We start from the raw sequence: 22583 nt of genomic DNA on the forward strand, positions 1-22583 counted from the left end.
TACAAATTTTAAGATTGTTTGTTCTAGCTCTGTGAAGAATGCTGGTGTTATTTTGATAGGGATTGCATTGAATGTGTAGATTGCTTTGGGTAGTATTGACATTTTAACAATATTTGTTCTTCCTATCCAGGAGAGGAAAATATTTTTTGTGTGTCTTCTTCAATTTCTTTCATAATTTTTCTATAGTTTTCAGTGTATAGATTTTTCACCTCTTTGGTTAGATTTATTCCTAGGTATTTTATGGTTTTTGTTACAGTTGTAAATGGGATCGATTCCTTGATTTCTTTCTTTTTTTTTTTTTAATGTTTTTTTTTTTAATTTATTTTTGACAGAGAGAGAGCGAGAGACAGAACATGAGTGGGGGAGGGGCAGAGAAAGAGGGAGACACAGAATCCAAAGCAGGCTCCAGGCTCTGAGCTGTCAGCACAGAGCCCGACACGGGGCTCGAACTCACAGACTGCAATATCATGACCTGAGCCGAAGTCAGATGCTCAACCAATTGAGCCACCCAGGCACCCCTTGATTTCTCTCTCTGTTGCTTCATTATCGGTGTATAGGAATGCAACCGATAAGAAAAACATTTATAATCAGTTTTTTGAAAGGGAGTACTTTGGATTCCAATTAAGCACACCTTTATCTACCTCCCCCCAAATAATTCCATTTTTCTCAATATACCTGTATTTCAAAAAAATTGAACTAAATTATTATTATATTATGTATAGCATATAACACGAGATATGACATAGTGTGTCATATTTAATATAACATATTGCTATTATATTTATAATCTTAGGGGCACCTGGGTGGCTCAGTTGGTTAAGTGTTCGACTTCGGCTCAGGTCACGATCACACGGTTTGTTGAGTTCGAGCCCTGCGTCAGGCTCTGTGCCGACAGCTCAGAGCCTGGAGCCTGCTTTGGATTCGGTTTCTCCCTCTCTCTCTCTCTGCCCGCGCCGCCCCCCCCCCACCCCCCCGCCCCGGGTTGTGCTCTGTCTCTGTTTCTCAAAAGTAAATAAATGTTAAAAAAATTTTTTTTAATTTAAATTTTATCAGTAAAAATCGTAGGACATGTTTTCTCTGTTGATACATAAGTACCTTTGTAATATCCTTGATTTATTCTCTTGGCCCAGAAAACCTAAATACTTGTTATCTGGCTGTTTTCAGAAAACGTTTGCTGACCTTTGATACACATCATACCTAGCACAGTGCTTGGCACATAGGGGTTTAATAATTATTTGTTGAATGAACACAAAGCCAAGTTACCAACCACAAGGTCTCTCTGAGTTTATATCCTGAAAAACAATGAAGTTCTGTTCGTGGCAATGAGAAAGAAATCCTTCAGTTATTTTAAAAAGAAACATTATAATTATTTTTTTTATCTTCAGTCACTAGGAATGGACATTTTATATGATACCAGATATAGTATGGACACAGGGTATAATCAATAATAGTTTTATTATATGTATTTATATAAAGTTATTAGTTATAGTGTGGCTTTTCTACAGCTTTTCTTCTTAGATTTGAAAATAGAATTTAAAAATCTAAGTACAAATTCTCCTGTGGCCAAAAGCAGTGTTAGGGATTTTTTTTTTTTTTTTAATTTTTTTTTTCAACGTTTTTTATTTATTTTTGGGACAGAGAGAGACAGAGCATGAACGGGGGAGGGGCAGAGAGAGAGGGAGACACAGAATCGGAAACAGGCTCCAGGCTCCGAGCCATCAGCCCAGAGCCTGACGCGGGGCTCGAACTCACGGACCGCGAGATCGTGACCTGGCTGAAGTCGGACGCTTAACCGACTGCGCCACCCAGGCGCCCCAGGGATTTTTTCTTTAGCCATTCTTCTGTCTGCGTCATTAAGAGTGCTGTTGATAGTCCAGGGGAGGAGCTGGCAAACTACAGCTCGCTGCGTGGTTCTGTGAATAAAGTTGTACTGCAACATGGCCGCATCTGTTCATTTACATATATCTGTGACTGCTGTCATGCTACAGTGCCAGATTGAGTAATTCATTTAATAGAGAATGTATGGTCTGCAAAGCCTAAAATATTTACCATTGGCCCTTCACAGAACAAGTGTCATATCCAGTCTGGAAGGCACATCAACCATTTATTTCTCTTAGATCTATCCTTTATGAAATTAGAATACCAGAAAGTTACATGGTATTTAGCAGCTGGGTAGATAAAAAGGACCTGAATGAGCAAGAAATACATCTGTACCTACTGCAGAACTACTTTTGTCTGTTTTTTATTATTTCTTTTATCAGTTGTCTGCTGGTTCATAAGCACAGAAAGAACTCTGTCCATCTTTTTGACTGCCATTTACCTAGCTCCAAGCACACTGAATGACTGAATGAATATATTTGAGTGATGTCTCATCAGTAAGTTTCCTTCACAGTTTATCACTAGAAAAAAGTTTATATATACTCATTCCCATAGCTCTAGCTCTAGCTTAAGCTTTATACCAAATTATGGACATCTCCGTTTATATCCAGCTGACTGCCTATTGAACTGGTGTCAGACAAACAAATCAAACCCAACATGTCTGAAGTCAGATTCATTCTCTTCCATCCTCATACCTCTTGTATATACTGAATCCATGATGTGTTCATGTTACCACCAACATTCTGAGCCCAAGCCATGGTTCTGGCCTTGTCCCAAAACCTTCCTTCCCCACACCCAAACAATAGCCAAGTTCTTTTGTTTTTTTCTCCTTTTTATTTCTCAGATTTGTTTTCTATTCATCCTTATTCCCATGGCCTAATTCAGGACGTTATCATTTCTTGCCTGAAACTTCACCTTCTAATTGGCCTCCCAGCTTTTAGTCCTGTACCTTTCTATTATTTTCTTCTCAGTGCTACAAGAGTGACCTTTTAAACAAAAAGGTTTGTTTATTTATTTAAAAAAAATTTTTTTTAAGTTCTTATTTATTTTTGAGAGGGAGAGAGAGCGCGCGCGCACGGGGGAGGGGCAGAGAGACAAGGGGACAGAGGATCCTGAAGTGGGCTGTGTGCAGACAGCAGAGAGCTCGATGTGGGACCTGAACCCAAGAAGTGTGAGATCATGACCCAAGCTAAAGGCAGACACTTAACTGACTGAGCCACCGAGATGCCCCTAACACAAAGGTTTAAAAGTATTATAGGGATGCCTGGGTGCCTCAGTCAGTTAAGCTTCCAGTGACTCTTGATTCTAGCTCAGGCTCAGGTCATAATCGCAGCTGTTCATGAGTTTGAGCCCCGAGTTGGGCTCTGAGCTGACTGTGCGGAGCCTGCTTGGGATTCTCTGTCTCCCTCTCTTCCTGCCCTTCCCCTGGTCACTCTTTCTCTCTCTCTCAAAAATAAATAAATGTTAAAAAAAAATCTAAATGTGACTCTTCACTTTCAGAATTTTTTGGTGTTTCTTATTCACTCAAAAATCTGAACTCTGTCATAGTATTCAGTGCTCTTAATGGTTTAGCCACTTCTCTTCACCATATCTAATGACATTCTCTCCTGTGTACCCTACTCATATTCTGTGCCGTTCACAGAACATGCTGTCTTTTTCATTCCTCAGAATTTTTGCATATATTGTATTTTCCTGAAATACCTTCCTACTAACTTGTTTTCCTGGCAAGCTTAATTTACCCTTTTAATCTCAGCTCAAATATTACTTTCTCTTTAAGATCTTCTCCCGGGAAGATGTTCTTTCACAGATTTATATGTAAGTCCATTATAGAAACTGTCATACAGTTTTTACCTTGAATGTACTGGTATTATGTACCAGGCACTGTGTTTAATACTTAACCTTACATAGCTCACCTTTGAAATACTTTCTTTTATGCACAAGGAAATTGATTTTGAGAAGTGAAATAACTTGTTCAGTCTCACATTGCTAGAAATGACAGAGCCAGCATTCAAACCCAGGACTTTATGAATCTAGTGCTTCAAAATACCACTAATATTGCCCCTCCTGTTTGTCTTTTATGTAGATTGTAAGCATCTTGAGTGCTTTTTTCATCCTTTATGCATCAGTTTTAGATGAATTGATCACTTAGACAGTTTCAGTTTTCTTTCGGTTGGCTGCTCATAAGCTTAACTCGGTATTTACTTCTTAGTTGTATTCCTTAGCTACATTAGGTAATTTTCTGATGGAACTTTTACCTTCCCTGTTTTTACCCTTTTATATTTCTCTTAGTGGCGTCATTGTGCATAATCTATAATGGAAACCTGCTTCTTTTCCTTTTGAAGTCAGTAGAATATAATTAATGTAAAATTCTATATAAATCCAGAGCGAATATCTGGCACTTGCCAGGTTCTGTGGCTCATAGCTGATGTTACCAATCTAAGTTTTTTCTGCTAAGCCTAGTCTAAGCAGAGTATACTGCTGTCACAAATCACTCGGCATTGGCATCTGTTTGTCATCTCTTGTTAGTATCTCCCTAAAACAGTTGAACTAAGACCTGTAGAATGAGCAGAAATTTGTTCAGAACTTACCGTAGCTTAGCTTCACTGTAATATAAAGTACCTAGAGAAGTGAGTGGAAGCCCAGGGATCATGTGAAAAGAAGTTATGGTGATAATCCAACCGAGCAATGAAGAGGCCTGAGTTAAGGTTTTGGCAGTAAGGATGGAAAGAAGAGAGTGGATGTGAGAGCTGTTTGGAAGGTGGAATCAGTAAGTCTTGGTAACTGATAAATAGAGAGGTGTCTAGCAACAGGGCAACCAAGACCATTCATTGTATTTCCATGTCCTATGCTTGCTGACATATATTCTCCAGGATCATCCAGAGTGTAAAGGAACTCGAAAATCTAGCTGGTGGAAATTTAAGGTGGAATTACCCCTCCTAAAAATAATTCCAGTGAATGGAAATTGAAACTACCAGTTCTGCTAGGATCTGTTAAGTCCTTGCTTAGTTGGATAGGCCTTGGCCTTATTGAGCTTCACATTCCTTTTTTGCTGGGTGAGTCACAAAGAAATTTCTCTGCAAGTGAAGTCTCCGTGAAACTCCTATTTCCTTTGGTTGTTATTGACTTTAGATACCACATGAGCAATTTTACACCCCTCAGCTGTGGATAATGAATGTCAAAACATGTTAGGGGCGCCTGGGTGGCTCAGTCGGTTAAGCGGGCCGACTTCGGCTCAGGTCATGATCTCACAGCCTGTGAGTTCAAGCCCCGCGTCGGGCTCTGTGCTGACAGCTCAGAGCCTGGAGCCTGTTTCAGATTCTGTGTCTCCCTCTCTCTGACCCTCCCCCGTTCATGCTCTGTCTCTCTCTGTCTCAAAAATAAATAAACGTTAAAAAAAAAATTAAAAAAAAAAAAACATGTTAATAAACAGGTATCTTCCTTCAGCAAATTCAGTACCTGTGCTTTGGCTCTCCTACAGCTCTGCCTCCTTCCCAAAGACCACCATGTAACAGTAATGGGAAAGCCAAGTTTTAATAAATTATCCTTTAAGTGAAATCACAGTTGATTTGCTTTAGCTGCAGAGTAGTTTCTAGGAGACAGTGTTAATTTATTATTGCTGTTTTTCTTTGATTCTGTGATTTCTTCAGTGCATGCCGCACTAATGATTTAGAGACGAGTTTTGAAAGAAAAAAGAGGTACTATTATGTTGAATGTAATCATTGATCTTGAAAGGCTCTTGATTTTATGAAATGTTAAAATATAAAAATAAATAATGTTTTTGAGAATAAGCAAAGAGTTTTTTTCTGGGGCTTAATACTTGAGGGATATTGACACTGAGTAGAAAAGAACCTAATGTGTCTCTTTTGGGGTATTTCCCCCCTCATCATAAAGTTACCTCATTCGTTTATCCCTCAAAAGTAAAGGGAAGATAAAGGGTATCTCTGTCCCTTGGTCTCAAATAACAGGTTTAGAAATCTTTTGAAAGTGAATAAACTTGGCAGTAGATGGCCTTAATCTAAATGGCTATGTCAGAAAGACCCATTGTTTTCACTCCTTGGGATGATTGTTGTCTGTTAGCAAGTCATCTGTCATGTGTTAATTTGGTCATATTTTGACAAGCATTATATATTTCTCTACTGTTATATTTGTTTTTCAAAACTAGGTTGTTATCTTTAGTTTTTATTTGTCTTGTTAATATGTTAATTGGTGTTTTCTTCTTTATTGAGGTACAATTCTTGTAACATGAAATTTACCATAATAAAATATATTCCTTGATTGGGCGCCTGGGTGGCTCAGTTGGTTAAGCGCCCGACTTTGGCTCAGGTCATGATCTCGCAGCTCCTGAGTTTGAGCTTTGTGCTGACAGCTCAGAGCCTGGAGCCTGCTTCGGTTTCTGTGTCTCCTTCTCTGTCTGCCCCTTCCCCACTTGCACTCTATCTCTTTCTCTCAAAAATAAGTAAATATTAAAAAACAAAGTATATTCCTTGGTTTTTAGTATATTGTTGTGCAGCTACAACCACTGTGCAGTTCCAGAACTTTTCCGTTACCCCCAAAATAAACAACAGTCCCAGTCACAACCCCCCCCCCCCCCCCCCGGTCCTCTTGTTACCACTAATGTACTTCTCTCTCTATGGATTTGCCTATTCTGGACATTTCTTATAAATGAGAATCATAAAAATATGTGGTGTTTTGTGTTTGACTTCTTTCATTTAGCATAATGATTTCAGGGTTTACCCATATTGGAGCTTGCATCAGTATTTTAATATCTTTTTATTGCCAAATAGTATACCATTGTATGGATAATACCACATTTTATTTATCCATCATCAGTTAACGATCATTTGGAATTTTTTCCCTTTTTGGCTATTCAGAATAATTCTCCTGTGCACATTAAGTAACTTACAAGTTTTTGTATAACCCTGTATTTTCATTTCTCCTCTGTGTATACCTAAGAGTGTAATTGCTGGGTCATATGGTAATTTTATGTTTAGTTTTTTGAGGAAATACCAGACTTTTTTATTGCTGCTGTACCATTTTACCTTCCTACCAGCAATTTATGAATGTTTCAATTTCTCCAAAACTTAAAACTTACTATATACTGGGTCTTATGCTGTTTTACATACATTATCATTTCATTCAAAACACACCTGAGATTCTGGTAAATTATAAACTACTTCCAAGGTCACGTAGATAGATGCTGAAGCAAGGATTGAACACAAGTTTGTCTCATGCCACAGCCTGAATACCTAATGGAAAGCATTTTACGTAATGGAAAGTATTTTCACATACTTTTAACTTTGTAAAATGTTACTTAAAGAGTACCATTTACTCTGTGGTAAGGTGTGAGCAGCCGTAGTTTATGCTCATAACTTGAGTTGCATGTGATGTAGAAAGAGTTGGATATCTAATAGGGGAAAATAAGAACTCTGCTAATTATTACATGTGTACGTTCAGTTAAGTTACTTAATTCTTTGAACCTTCTGTTTTCTCATGCAAGTTAAATGTGAATATTCTCACTAGTGCCTTTGCAAATAGTTGGAAACTGGTAAATGTTTTTTAAATAATAATAATAATAATAATAATAATAATAATAAATAATAAATTAGAGAAACAACATGGTCATTTTAGGGAACTTTTTCCTTCCCTGTAGCTGACATCCTTTTGGAAATTAACAGCAACTTGGGCCACATTATCTACTTGTGGATGTAGAAGTATTGGGTTTTATTTTCTTTAGTTTTCTGCTGAACCCCAGTGTGACTTCAGGTGGTCCAATGAATGTTTTGTGATAGTAATATACCTGAAGCCCTTTCAGTACAGAAACAATCTGGATTACCTTAATTATGGCTGGGAAACCCGTTTTGGCAACTCTGCCCTTGAGTAGACTTCGGGAGCCTGCTTCCCTTCTCCAGATATTTTTTTTCAAGTGTGAACACTTGTACTGCTCATGTCCTATCAGTTATATACCCAGAAGTACTGCTGCTTCCTGGCACAGGTATTTACTTAGTAAACATTCCTATAACTTGAATATCAATGTGTTTTCAAATTAATTAAAGATGATAATTTAGAGTTATTTCCCATTGCTGTAGTTCAGCAGATAAACCTAGGAAGTAAAAATAAAATCTCTTAAAGTTTCCTAAGTATAAAATATTACTACCATTGAAAATTGTTGTTGTTAACTGAGGGTTGATGGGGGGTGGGAGGGAGGGGAGGGTGGGTGATGGGTATTGAGGAGGGCACCTTTTGGGATGAGCACTGGGTGTTGTATGGAAACCAATTTGGCAATAAATTTCACATATTAAAAAAAAAAAAAAAGAAAAAGAAAATTGTTGTTGTTCCTGATGTATAGTTGTCCTTATTCTTGTCTAAGCTGAAAATGAGAGGATGGAGTATATAAGATTTATGTAGTATTTTAAAAATTTCTTTGTCACCTATAGGATGATATATGTATTTTTTTTTTTGAAATTGACTGGCAAAATGCAAGATAGCATCTACCTCATACCATATGCAAAAATTAAATTGTATCAACAAACTAAATAAAAGAGGTGAAGCTCTTAGAATAAAACCTCTTAGAATCTAATCTTTTAGAATAAAACACAGGGATAAATCTTCATGACCTTAGATTTGGCATAGATTTTTAGATATGAAACCAAAATCATGTGAACAAGAGAAAGATGAATTGGACTCCATCAAAATTAAGAACTTATGCATCAAAGGACATGATGAAGTGCAAAGACAACGTACAGAATGGGGGCAAATATTTGCAAATTATATAACTGATTAGAATTTAACATCCAGACTACGTAAGAAACTTCTAAAATTCAACAACAAAAAGATAACTCAATTTAAAAGTGAGTAAAATATTTGAATAGACATTTATCCAAAGATACACCAAGATTAATAAATTAGCACATGAAAAAGTATTCAAACAGCATTAGTCTTTGTTTGGGAAATGCAAATCAAAACTACAGTGAGTTGTCACTTTGTATCTAATAGAAGGGCTATTTTTTTAAAAAAGGAAAATAAATGTTGGTGACGTTGTGGAGATATTGAATCCTTTATATGCTCCTGATGGGAATGCAAAATGGGGCAGCTGCTGTGGAAAACAGTTCGGCAGTCCTCAAAAAGGTAAACATAGAATTGCTGTATGACCCAGCAATTCCACTCCTAGCTATATACTCAAAAGAATTGAAAACAGAGACTCAGATACTTGTATGCCAATGTTTATTGTAGAATAACTCCTAATAGCCAAAAGATTGAAACTACCCAATTATCATTCAACAGATAAATGCCTAAACAAAATGTAGTGTATTCATACAGTGGAATATCTTTCATTCCTAAAAAGGAATGGTTTTCTTATACTTGCTACAATATGTATAAACCTTGAAAATACAAGGTTACGTGAAAGAAGCCAGGCAAAAAAAGGACAAATATTGGATGGTTCTACTTACATGAACTATGTAGAGCAGGGAAATTCATAGAGACAGAAAGTATATATGTTACCAAGTGCTGCAGGGTGGGAGGAGAGTGGGGAGTTACTGCTTTGGGTTAAAGAGTTTCTGTTTGGGTGATGAAGTTTTGGAAGTAAAAAATGGTAATGGTTATACAACATTGTGAATGTAATTAATGCCACTGAATTGTACACTTAATGGTTAAAATGGCAAATTTTATTTTTAAATTGTATTCTATTCGATATACAATTTATATAAGAACTCTCCAAACTAAAATTTTAGAGTGTAGCCGTCAGGGAATTTTCTTTAGATCTAGCAGTAACCTTAGCTTCAACATATTCATGAATACTGTCATGTTGGATACAGAAGCATGCATAAAAAGGGAAGCCATTCAGTATGGTAGAAGGTTTATTAACCTTAAAAAATAAAACTGTCAGTTATTTTACCAGCAAAAATGTGTTTGTTAGGGAATAGCAGAGAATTGCAGTTAAGGACAAGCAAACTGGGTAAGTCCAGGCAACAAAGGAGAGGACCTCCTTATAAAGAGGGAAGGAGGTGTTGGGAGGGACTATTACAAACTTTTGGGAATCCTAAACTGAGAGTTTGTAGTTCATTGGCTGAGTTGTGACAGTCTCTCATTGGCTAGGCTGTTTCCTGGCAAGAGGAAAACGTTTCTTCCTGCTGGGGTCGTAAAATAGTACATGTTCCATCCTCAAATGACTAGTGGTAGGACATGAGGGCTTCCCCTTCTGGCCTCCTGACTCCATTTTAAATGAGGTTAATTACCCAGAAAGTAGAAGTAAGAAATTAAAACATGTCAAACATCAATAATTTTACTTAAATCTTAGACATTCATATATATGTATATTCACATATATATTCATATATATATATATGTATATATATACATATATACATATATATATATGAAACAGAAACGTCATGAAACAATGTTTATGTACCGTTGGAAGAACACTGATCTTTCTATTTTTTTAAATTTTTATTTATTACTATTTTTTTATTTGAGAGAGAGCCCATGTGAGCAGGAGAGGGGGTAGAGGGAGAGTCAGATGCTCAACCCATCAAGCCACCCAGGCACCCCAATGCTGATCTCCTTTCTACCAGCTCTTAGTTCCTTCTGTTTCTCCTTTTGTTCCAGTTGGTTCTTGCGGTCATTCACTAGAACCATTGTTAGGTTTGAATTTATATAAGGAAGCTGTAGCACAGTGAGTATCTGATGGCATCTTCCTTACCTCTTTTTCTAGCAGCAACACCTCCATTTTAACTCTTTGAAATTCAAAGAGTTAATTGACTCAACAAAATCTGACTGCAGATATGGAGAGCCAGGATTTGAATCTCAACCAATATGGCACTAAAGCCTCATTTCCCTTTTTATCTAGATTTCTGGTGTAAAGCGGATTACTTGGAAAGAGGCACTTAACAATCACACTTTTTCCAGTTTGGTTACATTTTAGGTATATGGTTATTCTTACCCATGAATATAAAATAGCTATGATAGAGATTTTATTTTTCCTGCTAGATTTATTTCACATATTTTCATTGTACCGTTTCCTTGACCAAGACTTCAGAATAGGCTACTTTTAAGAGTACCCTTTCAAATTTTTGCCATGTGTGAATGCACCCAATTTATAAGTTAACTGAGATTCCAGCTGCCTGTCCAATCCTGAGCTCCTTTAGCAAGAGTTGTAGTATCTTATTTATCCTGGTGTTAAGCACATTGTCTGGGACAGAGTACATTGCTGATAAAATGTGAAATGAACTAAATAATATATGCCTGTGCTTTTTCAGTTGGGGTTTTGGTTTTCTTTTGATTTTTGAAGCCAGGTTGCTTGAGAAATCTTGCCATCGAAATATTTCTTATATATTTTAAGGAATTAAACATCCATCCTATACAACTCTTAATACATTCTTGTAGGCAGTATTCCCAAAGATCCCATAATAACAGCTAATTCTCAATAGTTATAGCAAAGAACATTGACAGTAAATACTTATTGAGTGTCCACTATCACAAGCTCCTCTACCTAATAGGTACTATAGTAAATAGAAGAATCAGACCTGTATTTGCTTTCAAAAATCTTGTAGTTTTACAGGATACCCACCTCAAATGAAATTATGTGAGTTATATTGTAAATAGTAAAAACACATATTAAACATGAAACTTACTGCTTTTCTAAGATACATGCACTAACAACCCGAATCTACCTCTCTTAAGTAGCTTAGCTCAAGCTTCATCTCCTTTTGTGTGAACTGTTACAAAACAGGCTTTAGTGGGTCTCCTTGACCTCAGACTCTATCATCCTGTCTTTTGCACAGCACAACAGAACTATTTTTTAAATGGTGTTTCCAAACGCTTGTTTTGAACCCCCATATTTATGAGCCATGACCTACTTTCACAGCTTTACTCGCTCCCTTCGCTTACAGCCTTGTCTGTGCCCACTCCCATCCCCAAGCACTCATGATCTAGGGCTTTAGGGCTCAGCAGAAAGAACTCCTGTCTTCACCTTCACATTGACAGGACATACCAGCATCACTCACATCCCCTTGGCTTTGCATATTGTTTTTTTTTTTTCCTTCTTGAAATTCTCTTTTTACCTCCTTGTCTTGTAAAACCTATTCATCCTTCAGGTCCTAGCGTAAAAGTCACCACTTAAATAGAACCTTACCCTTGAGTTGTTGCAGTTGATCTCCTTTTATCCATCAGCTGAATTAGCGTTTTTTGCCTCTATATTTTTGTAGTAGTTGATAGATATATTAGTTACTCAGTTTGTAGATAGCTCACTGACTACTTTTCCTCCTGTAATTATTTGTTTACATCTCTCTCTCTCTCTCTCTCTCTCTCAATTCTGCACTTCTTAAAGCAGAAATTTGCCCTCCCAGTGCTTACTATGTTCAGTAAATGTTTGGTTTAGCCCTCTAAAAATAATACTTAAAACCATTGGACACACTTAAGTATTAGGTCAGGGATACTTGGTGAGAGGTAATTTGAGTGTAAAGAACGGAACTGTGGATGCCTGGAGGCTCAGTCAGTTGAGCTTCTGACTCTTGATTTTGTCTCAGGTCATGATCCCAGGGTCATGGGATTGAGCCCCACATTAGGCTCCACACTCAGTGTAGAACCTGATTTTCTCTCTCTTCCTCCCCTCTCTCTTCCTCTCTCCCCCCTCCCTCTCCCTCTCTCTAAAAAAATAAAAGACCTAGAAAGTTTATAATTCTCAGTCTAGCCTTTGGTCACAGCTCTGTTGGTGACAGCTGACCTAATTGGTATCCTAAATATATACTGATTTCACCATAAATGATTATAGATAGTAATTACTATTTCTTTCCTTCCTTGGGAAAAGCACATAACTTCCCGAGGATAGGAGTACACACATCTAAGGCTTGTGAGAATTGACTGCATTAATATTTTTAGCAATAACAACAGTACTTGGTACATAGTAAACATGCAATAAATGTTAGCTGTTATGGGGCATCTGGGTGGCTCAGTCAGTTGAGTGTCTGACTTTTGATTCTGGCTCAGGTCATGATCCCAGGGTTATGCGATTGAGCCATATTGGGCTCCATGCTGAGCATGGAGCCTGCTTAAGATTCTCTCCCTGTGGCCCTCTGCCCCACTTGTGCTCTCTCTCTAAAATAAAGTAAAATAAAAATTTGTTACTGTTATTCTAGTAAGAATTTTTAATGTTCTTAAAGATGTATAATGTTAGCTGGTAGTTAATGTTGGTTAGTCTAAAAGAATGTTTAAAAGTAAAAGCATTATTTGTTGTGTCTTTCATTTATTTATCAGATGTTTGTTTTGTATCTGCTGTGTGTCTCATACTTAGTCACAAACTTGGGGTATGAAGATGAGTTGACTTCTCAGCTTAGCTGTAAAATTCTTTTTGACTCAGATTTGAAAAGGTTTGAGTAAAGATTGTATGATCCACTGGAAAGAACTCTGCACCAGGAGTCAAAAGCTTCAAGTCTCGGCTCAGTCACTAACTTTAAGTGAGATACTTCTTAGATGATGTATATATCACCTCAAACTCATTAGGTACAAAACATCTCTTGTTAACTCCCTTCTCTTGGGTATTGTCTTAATACTTTCATTAAAAGCACTTTTATCCTTCCATTTGTTCAAGCCAAGGATTGTAGATGTCACCTTTGTTTTTCCTTTCCAGTCACTCTACATATCTATTCTATTAAAAGTCCTGATGATTCTATCTCTAAAATACAGCTTCTTCTTTCTGTTCCCACTACTGCCACCACAGTCCATGACATTATTATCTCTTGCCTTAAAATTGGTTTCTCAGTTTCCATTTTGTCCATTTTTTTCCAGCAGCTAATTTTGAAACATATATCAGATTTTGTTATTCCTCCATTTAAAATCTACCAGTGGCCTCCCATTATATTTGAAATAAAATCTTAATTCCTTACCCTGGCCACCATAATTTGGCCCTTGCTTACCTTTTTAACCTTATCTTCTGCTACTTTACCCTTTATTCTGCTTCATTTACACTTTATTTTCTGTTTTTTTAATATATCAAACTTTAAGACCTTTGTGCTAGCTTGTTTCTTCTGCCTGGATCTGCATTTCTACTCCAGATCTTCTTGTGGCTGATTTCTGTTTTCTCAGTCATGTCTCAACTTCTTGTGTCAAATGTCAATTTTTTTTTTTTTTTTTTTTAAGTTAGAGCATGGATGGGGAGTGGTGGAGAGGGAGAGAGAGAATCTCAAGCAGGCTCCACACTCAGTGCAGAGCCTGACAAGGGGCTCAATCCCCCAACCCTGGGATCATGACCTGAGCTGAAATCAAGAGTTAGATGCTCAACTTACCTGAATCACCCATGTGCCCCAAATGTCAACTTTTTAAATGTGAGGCCTTTTCTGAGCACCTAATCAGAGTAATAATCAAACTTTCTCTAGGACATTACTCTATTTTATTTTCAGTGTAGGATTTGTGTCTACTTAATGTTTTCTTATTTTTACCTGTTTTACTACCTCTTAGAATATAAGCTTCATGGTAGCAGGTTGTCTGTCTTCATCATGGTATCCCAGCTCCTTGACTAGTTCTTGCCATAGAATATTCACTCAGTGAATATTGGTGGAATCACCAGATAAATGAATCTCTTTAAACTTCATGTTTCTTAATTATAAAATAAAGATTTCCATCTGAATGGTATCTGATGATCCTTCCCCCCAAAACCAGACACTAGTTAAAAGGCAGTAAAGACATGGGGTGCCTGGATGGCTCAGTCAGTTAAGCATCTGACTTCAGCTCAGGTCATGATCTCCCACTCTGTGAGTTTGAGCCCCATATTGGGGTCTGTGCTGATGGCTCAGAGCCTGGAGCCTGCTTCAGATTCTGTGTCTTTCTCTGCCCCTCCTCTGCTCATGTTCTGTCTCTCTCTGTCTCAAAAATAAATAAAAACATTAAGAAAAAAAAAAGGCAGTAAAGACAGACTTTATTCACTAACTGTTGTGGTAGAAGAAGGAGCTGAGCTCAATTCCATTTTGCCCAGAGGTGACTGGCCTTTTAAAGGGAGACTAAGGGTTTTGGGAGGTGGAAATGAGAGATGAAAAAGGGGTTAGGGAAGTGAACAGTTATGAAAAGTAGGTGTGAGTGTCAGTCAGGCAACCTGATTAGGCCTTCTGTGTCTGCTAACTATGAAAGATAAACTTTCCTACCCTCCCACAGTGTCTGGGAGGTCCTATATCCTTCCTGATGACTACAAATCAAAGGAATGGCTTTCAGGTCCTTGAGAAAGACACTGTTATAGGAGATACATATACATCTCAAAGGGACAGAGGAGAGATTTACGGTGGTAAGGTGTTTATTTTTTGAATAAATGGAAAAGGGAATTCAGGGACAAAGAATAGGGTTAGCTGGAACACATACTAAATTCTTTTGGAAACCCTGAGTTTTCAAGACAGGAGCTCAATGGGAGCAGGGTGATCCCAGAGACATGTCCTGAGACTGCTAGAAGCCACATTAGAATTTGATTTAGTCTCTTAATGTACTGGATATTCATGCTGAGGGTTTTTGCAGTTCTCTCCCCCTGCCGCATAGCTCCCCCTTTTAATTCCTTATGTTCTAAGTTGTCAAAAAAAGCAGGATTTTTCGAAAATGACTCTTAAGGTTAGTTTGTTCATGATCTCACTGAGATAAATTCCATGTATTTGCTGTGTAGGCATGTGAAACCACCTCTTCTGTAAATATTGAGATGTTGTGGCCTTTAAATCCACCTCCTCCCCGCTCCCGCCTCTTGCCAACCTCAACCTTGTTTTTCTGTAAGTTAGGAGGAAAAGACAGGCTTGGCGTATTGGAGTGTCAGCAGGCTGGTGGCCAAGTGTCCTCCCAGGCTGAATGGCATTGATTTCATGTGTATATCAGAAAGGCTGTCTTTAGGCACCATACAGGGGATACAACTGGATATGACCTCTCATTAACCAGATTAGAGAATCAAACATAAAATCAGTATGATAGAATAATAACTTAAAGAGTGATAAATATGAACATTGTATAGAAATGTTCATGTTTTGGATGCTGGAACATTCTCTAAAGAGAAATTGCATGCAAAACCAAATTACATTTACAAGGCTATTTGGTCAGAATCAAGTTGGATCCTAGGGAGTTAATATGAATTACCAACCTAGTGAGGATCCCCTTGCTTCCAAGCAATGCAGGCTGGCTGGGTCCTCAGACCCAGAGGGTCTTCCAGAACAGCCAAGAGGGTCCTTGGCTTTGCATGGTGTAGAAATCAAATGTAAACCAAGAGGAAGTGAGAGCAGAGTGTATTGAAGACATAGAGTGCAGATACAGACAGAGCATCTGGGAGACTCAGAAAGGAAAGGAGAGTGAGCCTTGTCTTTGCTTGGGGTCTGGGTTTTTATTGAGGATTGTGCTCTAGTGCACAAGTCTTCTCTGGCATCTGGGAACGGGTGTTCTCCACAAGTCACTTGTGCACTGGAGCCGGGGGTCTTAATGAGTCAGTGGTCTTGGAAAACACTCATGATGACCTTGCCTGGTCACTCCTTAGATGTTATCTATTATGCTGGAAGGTTTCCAAAGAAATCATTAATTCCTTGACCTTTACAAGGAGGACATACGTTATCTGTTTTATAAGGCATGTAAAAGGCGGGAGTGTTGGTCCTAACAGGAATAGAAGCAGGGAAAAAGGGACTTTTTCATGGAGTCCCTTTAGTTTTCCTGTCTCACAAGGATCCAAGAATAGCTGTCATAGACAGTCTCTGATAGACACAGCTAGTTTCTGGTGCTCTAGCAAATGTTGGCCCATAGGCCAAATCTGTCCTGCTGTCTACTTATGTATAGCTTGAAAACTAACAGTGGTTTTTACATATTTAAATGGTTGGGAGAATGGTTGACACATATGAAAATTTTATGAATTTCAAATTTCCTTATCCATAAATAAAGTGGTATTGGAACATAGCCAAGTTTACTCATTTATGTATTTTCTATGGTTGCTTTTGCATTAGAACAGCAGAGTTGAATAGTTGAAAAGAGACTGTATGGTCTACAGAGCTTAAATTATTTCCTGTTTGGCCCTTAACAGAAGAAGTTTGCTGACCTCTGATACAAATTTATATGGTCCTGCAGAACTGTTTAAGTGTCATTTAGAGTACTCATTTTTTAACAGTCTTTACTTTGTGATAACAATAGGTAATGGCTATTTGGGTATATCTAATATTAAGTTTCAGGTGTTTTGTTTTTCCTCAAATGGCATAATAATATGTCTACATTGCCCTTAAAGAAACAAAATGAGTAGCATATTCATATCAGAATATCAGCACAAAAGTTTTGTACCCTAAACTATATAAATAAGGTATGTAAATGAAAGGTAAGTAGTATGAGGCAGAGAGGCCTGTATCTTAATTATCTATTTATCTACTCCTCTTTCACTTTTTTCCCCTTTCACACGGTGAAAGATAATTAAAAGTTGTTCGTTTGTATTTGGTATCTGTGACTGCGTGAGCCTTCGTGCTTGGGTTGTTGAGCAGGCATTGGAGCTGTGTCATTCCCAGCCCCTCTCAGATACCAGAGGTGTGCTTCCCCAGACTCAGCCTTACCCATTAAAGATGGTCAACAAACATCCTCTTCTTTTAGGGGCATGGTATACAGCAGAGCACTCACAAGTCATAAGCTGGGTTCTACATTCTTGACTGTCCCTCTGTTTTTTTAAATTGAGATATTACTCACATATCATGAAATGCACCCTTTTAAAATACACAATTCAGTATTTTTTAGTATATTCACAAGGATGTACAATCATCACCACTATCGTTAATTCTAGGACATTTTTATCACTTGGAAAAGAAATCTACTTATTAGCAATCATTCTATTCCTCCCTCTACCTAGTCCCTGGCAACGTAACTACTAATAAACTTTTTGTCTGTGTGTATTTGACTATTGTGTACATTTCATATACATAGAACCATACAGTGTGTAACCTTTCGTATCTGGTTTCTATTACCAAGCTTAATGTTTTAAAATTTGTCCCTGCTGTAGAAGGTGTCACTACTTCATTCCATTTAATAGCTGTATAAAATTCCATTGTATGTTTATTCCATATATTATTTATCAGTTGATATTTGGATCATTTCCACTGTTTTGCTTTTATAAAAAAATGCCACTATGAACATTTGTACAGGTTTTTGCATGGGCATGTGTTTTCTCTCTTCCTGTATAAATACCTAAAAATGGAATTGCTAAGTCACATAGTAACTCAGTGTTAACATTTTGAGGAACTGATTGGCTTTTTCACAAAGCAGCTGTACCGTTTTACATTCCTGTCAACAACCTGTGCGTTTCAGTCTCTCCTCATCCTCACCAACATTACTATTATTTTTCTTTTTTGATTACAGCTGTCCTTATGGATATGAAGTAGTATTCCATTGTGGTTTTGATTTGCATTTCCCTAATGACTCATGATGATCATACTTTCCTCTGCTTATTGGCCATTTGTATATATTCTTCAGCAAAATGTCCATTCAAATTCTGACTTTTTAGCTATTACATTAGGGTCCTCCCTGTGTAATATTCCAAAAATTTCCTTTTACTTTGTATATCTCAATTTTTTTTCTCTCTCTCTCTCTACAAAAGATAGTATTGTCAGTCAGAGACTTACGGTATTCCAGAGAATGGCAACCTTATTCTTCCTTTGTGCCTTTGAAGATCTCCCATTATGTTGTTCCTGGCCATACTGCTTCCCTTATTTTCTTTTTCTATCCTAACAACGATCTCCTATAATTTTATTATACAATCGGTAAAAAAGATGACACTGGTGCTGGATAGGAAAAGGGTAAAACTCCTAGGAGGGCCAGCCCGGTCTTCTTTCTAGGTTGATGTGGTTATATAAGCAATCCCATTTGTCTGCTTATTTTTCTCCTGCCTGCCTATCTAGCTAATTGCATAAGCTCCCAAATAATCTTGTCCCTTGGTTGGTTCTTTTCCTTTGGCCTTCATTATATTCTTCACTCCTTGGATTAGACCAAAGAGCATGAAGTTGCTAGACACTTTATATCATTTTCATGCCTATTTTATAACCTTTAAGATCAATATTATTACTGCTCCCCTTTTATTTCTGAGGAAACTGGCTCACAGAGGTCGTACAGTCCATGGCATTTCTCCTGATTAGTCCTTATTATTGAGTAGTATGGTTATCCATGTCTTTCCTCAGACTGTTACAGTGACTCTGGTTTGCCTGATATGCTTGTATAGGGAGAGAAGCCTAGAAATTTAAGTTAATGCCACATTATAGAAGGTCTCAAATGCCAAGCAATAGAATCTTTACCCATAAAGAGGACATTTAGTTGGAGAGTGGCTCTGTTAAAAAATATGCATACAGGGGCACTTGGGTGGCTCAGTCAGGTAAGCGTCTGATTCTTGATTTTGGCTCAGGTCATGATCTCACAGTTTGTGGGATCGAGCCCCACATCGACCTGCATGGGATTCTCTCCCTCCCTCTCTCTCTGCCCCTTCCCCGCTTGTGTACGCTCTCTCTCTCTCTGTCTCAAAATAAATAAATAAACTTTAAAAAATAGCCTGCAATTTGGCATGCTTTTTGAACCTACTTCTGTTCTAGGCATAGTGATAAAACTATTGTCCTTACCCTCAAGGAACTTCTAGGTGGTTTGGAAGGGGAATCAGATAATTATTTGCATTTGGGAAAATGTGCCATAAAATGTGTATAATATTCTTGAGAGCAGAGGAGAGAGCTACAGAGATCACTGCTTACCTTAAATTCAGTCATTAATCTGGGCGCCTAGGTGGCTCAGTCATTTAAGCATCCAACTTCAGCTCAGGTCATGATCTTGCAGCTCGTGGTTAGAGCCCCATGTTGGGCTCTGTGCTGACAGCTCAGAGCCTGGAGCCTGCTTCAGATTCTGTGTCTCCAGCTCTCTCTGCCTCTCCCCCGCTTGCACTCTGTCTGTCTGTCTGTCTGTCTCTCTCTCTCTCTCTCTCTCAAAAATAAATAAACATTAAAAAAATTTTTTTTAATTCAGTCAATCAGTAGTTAACATTTCTGGTTGATTTGGCTTGGATTGTATTTGTTACAAACTTGTTCCATTATAAATACATATAAACAGAACAGTTAACATAATTGTACAACAAAATACCAATGTTAATAGAAATTTTATGTATTAAGATATTAACTTTCTCTTACAGATATGTCAAGAGTTTAATAGCACCTGGGCATGGGAGATGGAGAAGAAGGGCTATCTTGAAATGAGTGTTGAATGCAAACTAGCGCTCTTAAAGGTAATGAATTTATTATCTGTTACAATTATTTTAATTAATTCACTGATAGCCATTTCAAGAATAATGTGCATAAAAGCTTTAACAGAAAGAATCATTGAAAATTTTATACATAAGGAAATTTTATACATAAGAAAGAAATTTGGGAGACTAATACAAACATAGTGCTCTTGAAATATAACATGATTTTTGTGTCATTGATTACAATAAGCCTATAAACTTATAAAATACTAAAATAAAATGTTAACTTGAAATATATCTTTTTAAATTGGTTATTCCAAACAGGTTTACAAAAGTGGGGAGAGGATAGTGAAAGATGGATAAACTACATGTATTTTTTCTGCTCTTGTTCCTGAATCAGTTCTGTGGTTAAACATATCACATTTACTGTGATGGAGAAACATTTATAGAGTATTTTAAGCCATGTTATGACTATTTTCCAGTACCTCTGCGAGTGTCAATTTGATGACAATCTCAAATTCAAAAACATTATCAATGAAGAAGATGCTGATACCATGCGTCTCCAGCCAATTGGCCGAGACAAAGATGGCCTTATGTACTGGTACCAGTTGGATCAAGATCACAATGTCAGAATGTACATAGAAGAACAAGACGATCAAGATGGCTCTTCATGGAAATGCATTGTCAGGTATCTTCTATTGAAGTCTTTTCATGTTTACTTGTGTGTTTCTTTAATCTCTTCTCTATAAGATTATTATCTCTGAGGTTGGGGTAGTCCTTTTTTTGTGGGTTTGGAGAGTTGTTGGGACCTAGCCTAGTGACCAGCACAATACCCATAGTAGGCACTTAATTATTTGTCAAATAAATAACTACATTTAGCATGGTGGTCCATATTAGCACATGTACGTTATGCTTCAGGAAGATGGAATCTGACAAATAATACTGTAGCAATAATATGCACGGAAAAACCCATCATTAGGCAACAATACAAGCAAAGTATTACTTGGTTCTTACCTAGCTATAGTTTTCTATTAGGCATAATTTATTTCATTTGGCCAGTTCATCTTGCACTTTAGTATATTTTTAATTTTTGCTATGTATACATTTCTTCATTAGGTTTCTGAAGAAATCTGACAAATCTTGTGGGTTTTGGGGGGGGGGGTTTGGTAGTCTTTTGGAAAAAAATCTTTGTTCCTTATTTGTATTTATTTTTTAAAGCTTTTATTTGTAAGTAATCTCCACACCCAATGTGGGGCTGGAACCCACAACCCTGAGATCAACAGTCACTTGCTTTACCAGCTGAGCTAGCCAGGTACCCTCTTATTTGTATTGATTGATATATTTGGAAACATTTCATGTAAAACCTTAAAATAAAACTTTATTTTTTGATTAATAAGTGACTCTGGGATCATTATTCAGAATCTTGTGTCTCTAACTTTCTGTTTTTGCAACTTAATTATTTAGAATTTATTTCACTAGTACCCACATTTTATATTAATTTCAAAGTTATCAGGATCTATAACTAAATCTATAACTAAAGTAGGGAGAACTAGTGGATATATAACCTGACTTAGGAAAAACTCCTTTGACTTTTATTCCTCTCTGTTTTTGCTCATTTGAGTTTTAGCAGATTTTTGTTTAGTGATTATTTATTAGTGTTTTGAAGAGGGAATCTGTGGAAATTTAGAATATTTATTTGGGTCAGAGAAGCTCAACTTCAATTCCTTGAGAATTAATGTGAATTGAATGACTTTGTAGGGGCTTGTTTTATAAGCTCCCTTCAATCATACTATAATATAGTCTGGTTCTCCATATAGTTAATTTACTAAACAAATAATCCTGAAATGAAAGTCACTTACCATCTCTCCCTGTGATACGTTGAATGAGGTTCTGTTCGTGATGTTCTACCACTTGTACTATTTCTTGTATCCACCTTGCATAGTTGTTTAAGAAATATTCTCTACTTTGTAGATGAAGAAAATCTGACAGAGAAAAACCATTATTATTATTTCTGATCAGTCATAATGCTTAAAGCAATTTCTAATGTATAGCGTAGATTATACCCTGATGGATGATGTGAGAGAAGTGTTTAGATGATGCGGTTAGAGCTAACTGTGCTTGAATCTGGGTTCCTCTACTTACCACCTGAAGGCAGATTACTTAATTTCTTTGATATTCACTTTTCTGCACTTTAGAATGAGGATGATAGTAAAGTTATTGTGAGGAATATATAAATTTATATTGCATATCTACTTGTGTAATTAGGTACGATGCTGAGCAATTATGGTTATACTAATGAATAATGTAGCTTTGGGATCTATAGATGGGCTTCAGGCACCTGTGAAATCCCTTATATTATAAATAATAGCTCTTAGTTTTATATAATAATATGTATTTTCTGGGGAAGTACCATGGTTTTCCGTAAATCCTCAGTTTGGTCTGTTTATACTTCATATACTTGACATGTTCTGTCACAAGGCATTTTAGTTACCTTTAACTTGATGCAGTAGTACTAATTTTG

The 22583-nt window shown here is 37.1% G+C and overlaps 1 protein-coding gene across 3 annotated transcripts in view; it reads left to right on the top strand.

The window, feature by feature from the left end:
- The window catches only part of RSF1 (remodeling and spacing factor 1), a 158400-nt gene that overhangs the window by 66466 nt on the left and 69351 nt on the right, over positions 1-22583 (top strand). For all 3 annotated transcript variants that reach the window (XM_042904468.1, XM_042904470.1, XM_042904469.1), the window contains 2 exons: positions 20012-20104; positions 20545-20750. In XM_042904468.1, the coding sequence (XP_042760402.1) occupies positions 20012-20104; positions 20545-20750 (299 nt within the window). The remainder of the gene's footprint in view (positions 1-20011; positions 20105-20544; positions 20751-22583) is intronic.

The sequence above is a fragment of the Panthera leo genome, chromosome D1 (assembly GCF_018350215.1).
Source record: "Panthera leo isolate Ple1 chromosome D1, P.leo_Ple1_pat1.1, whole genome shotgun sequence".
Classification (NCBI taxonomy): domain Eukaryota; kingdom Metazoa; phylum Chordata; class Mammalia; order Carnivora; family Felidae; genus Panthera; species Panthera leo.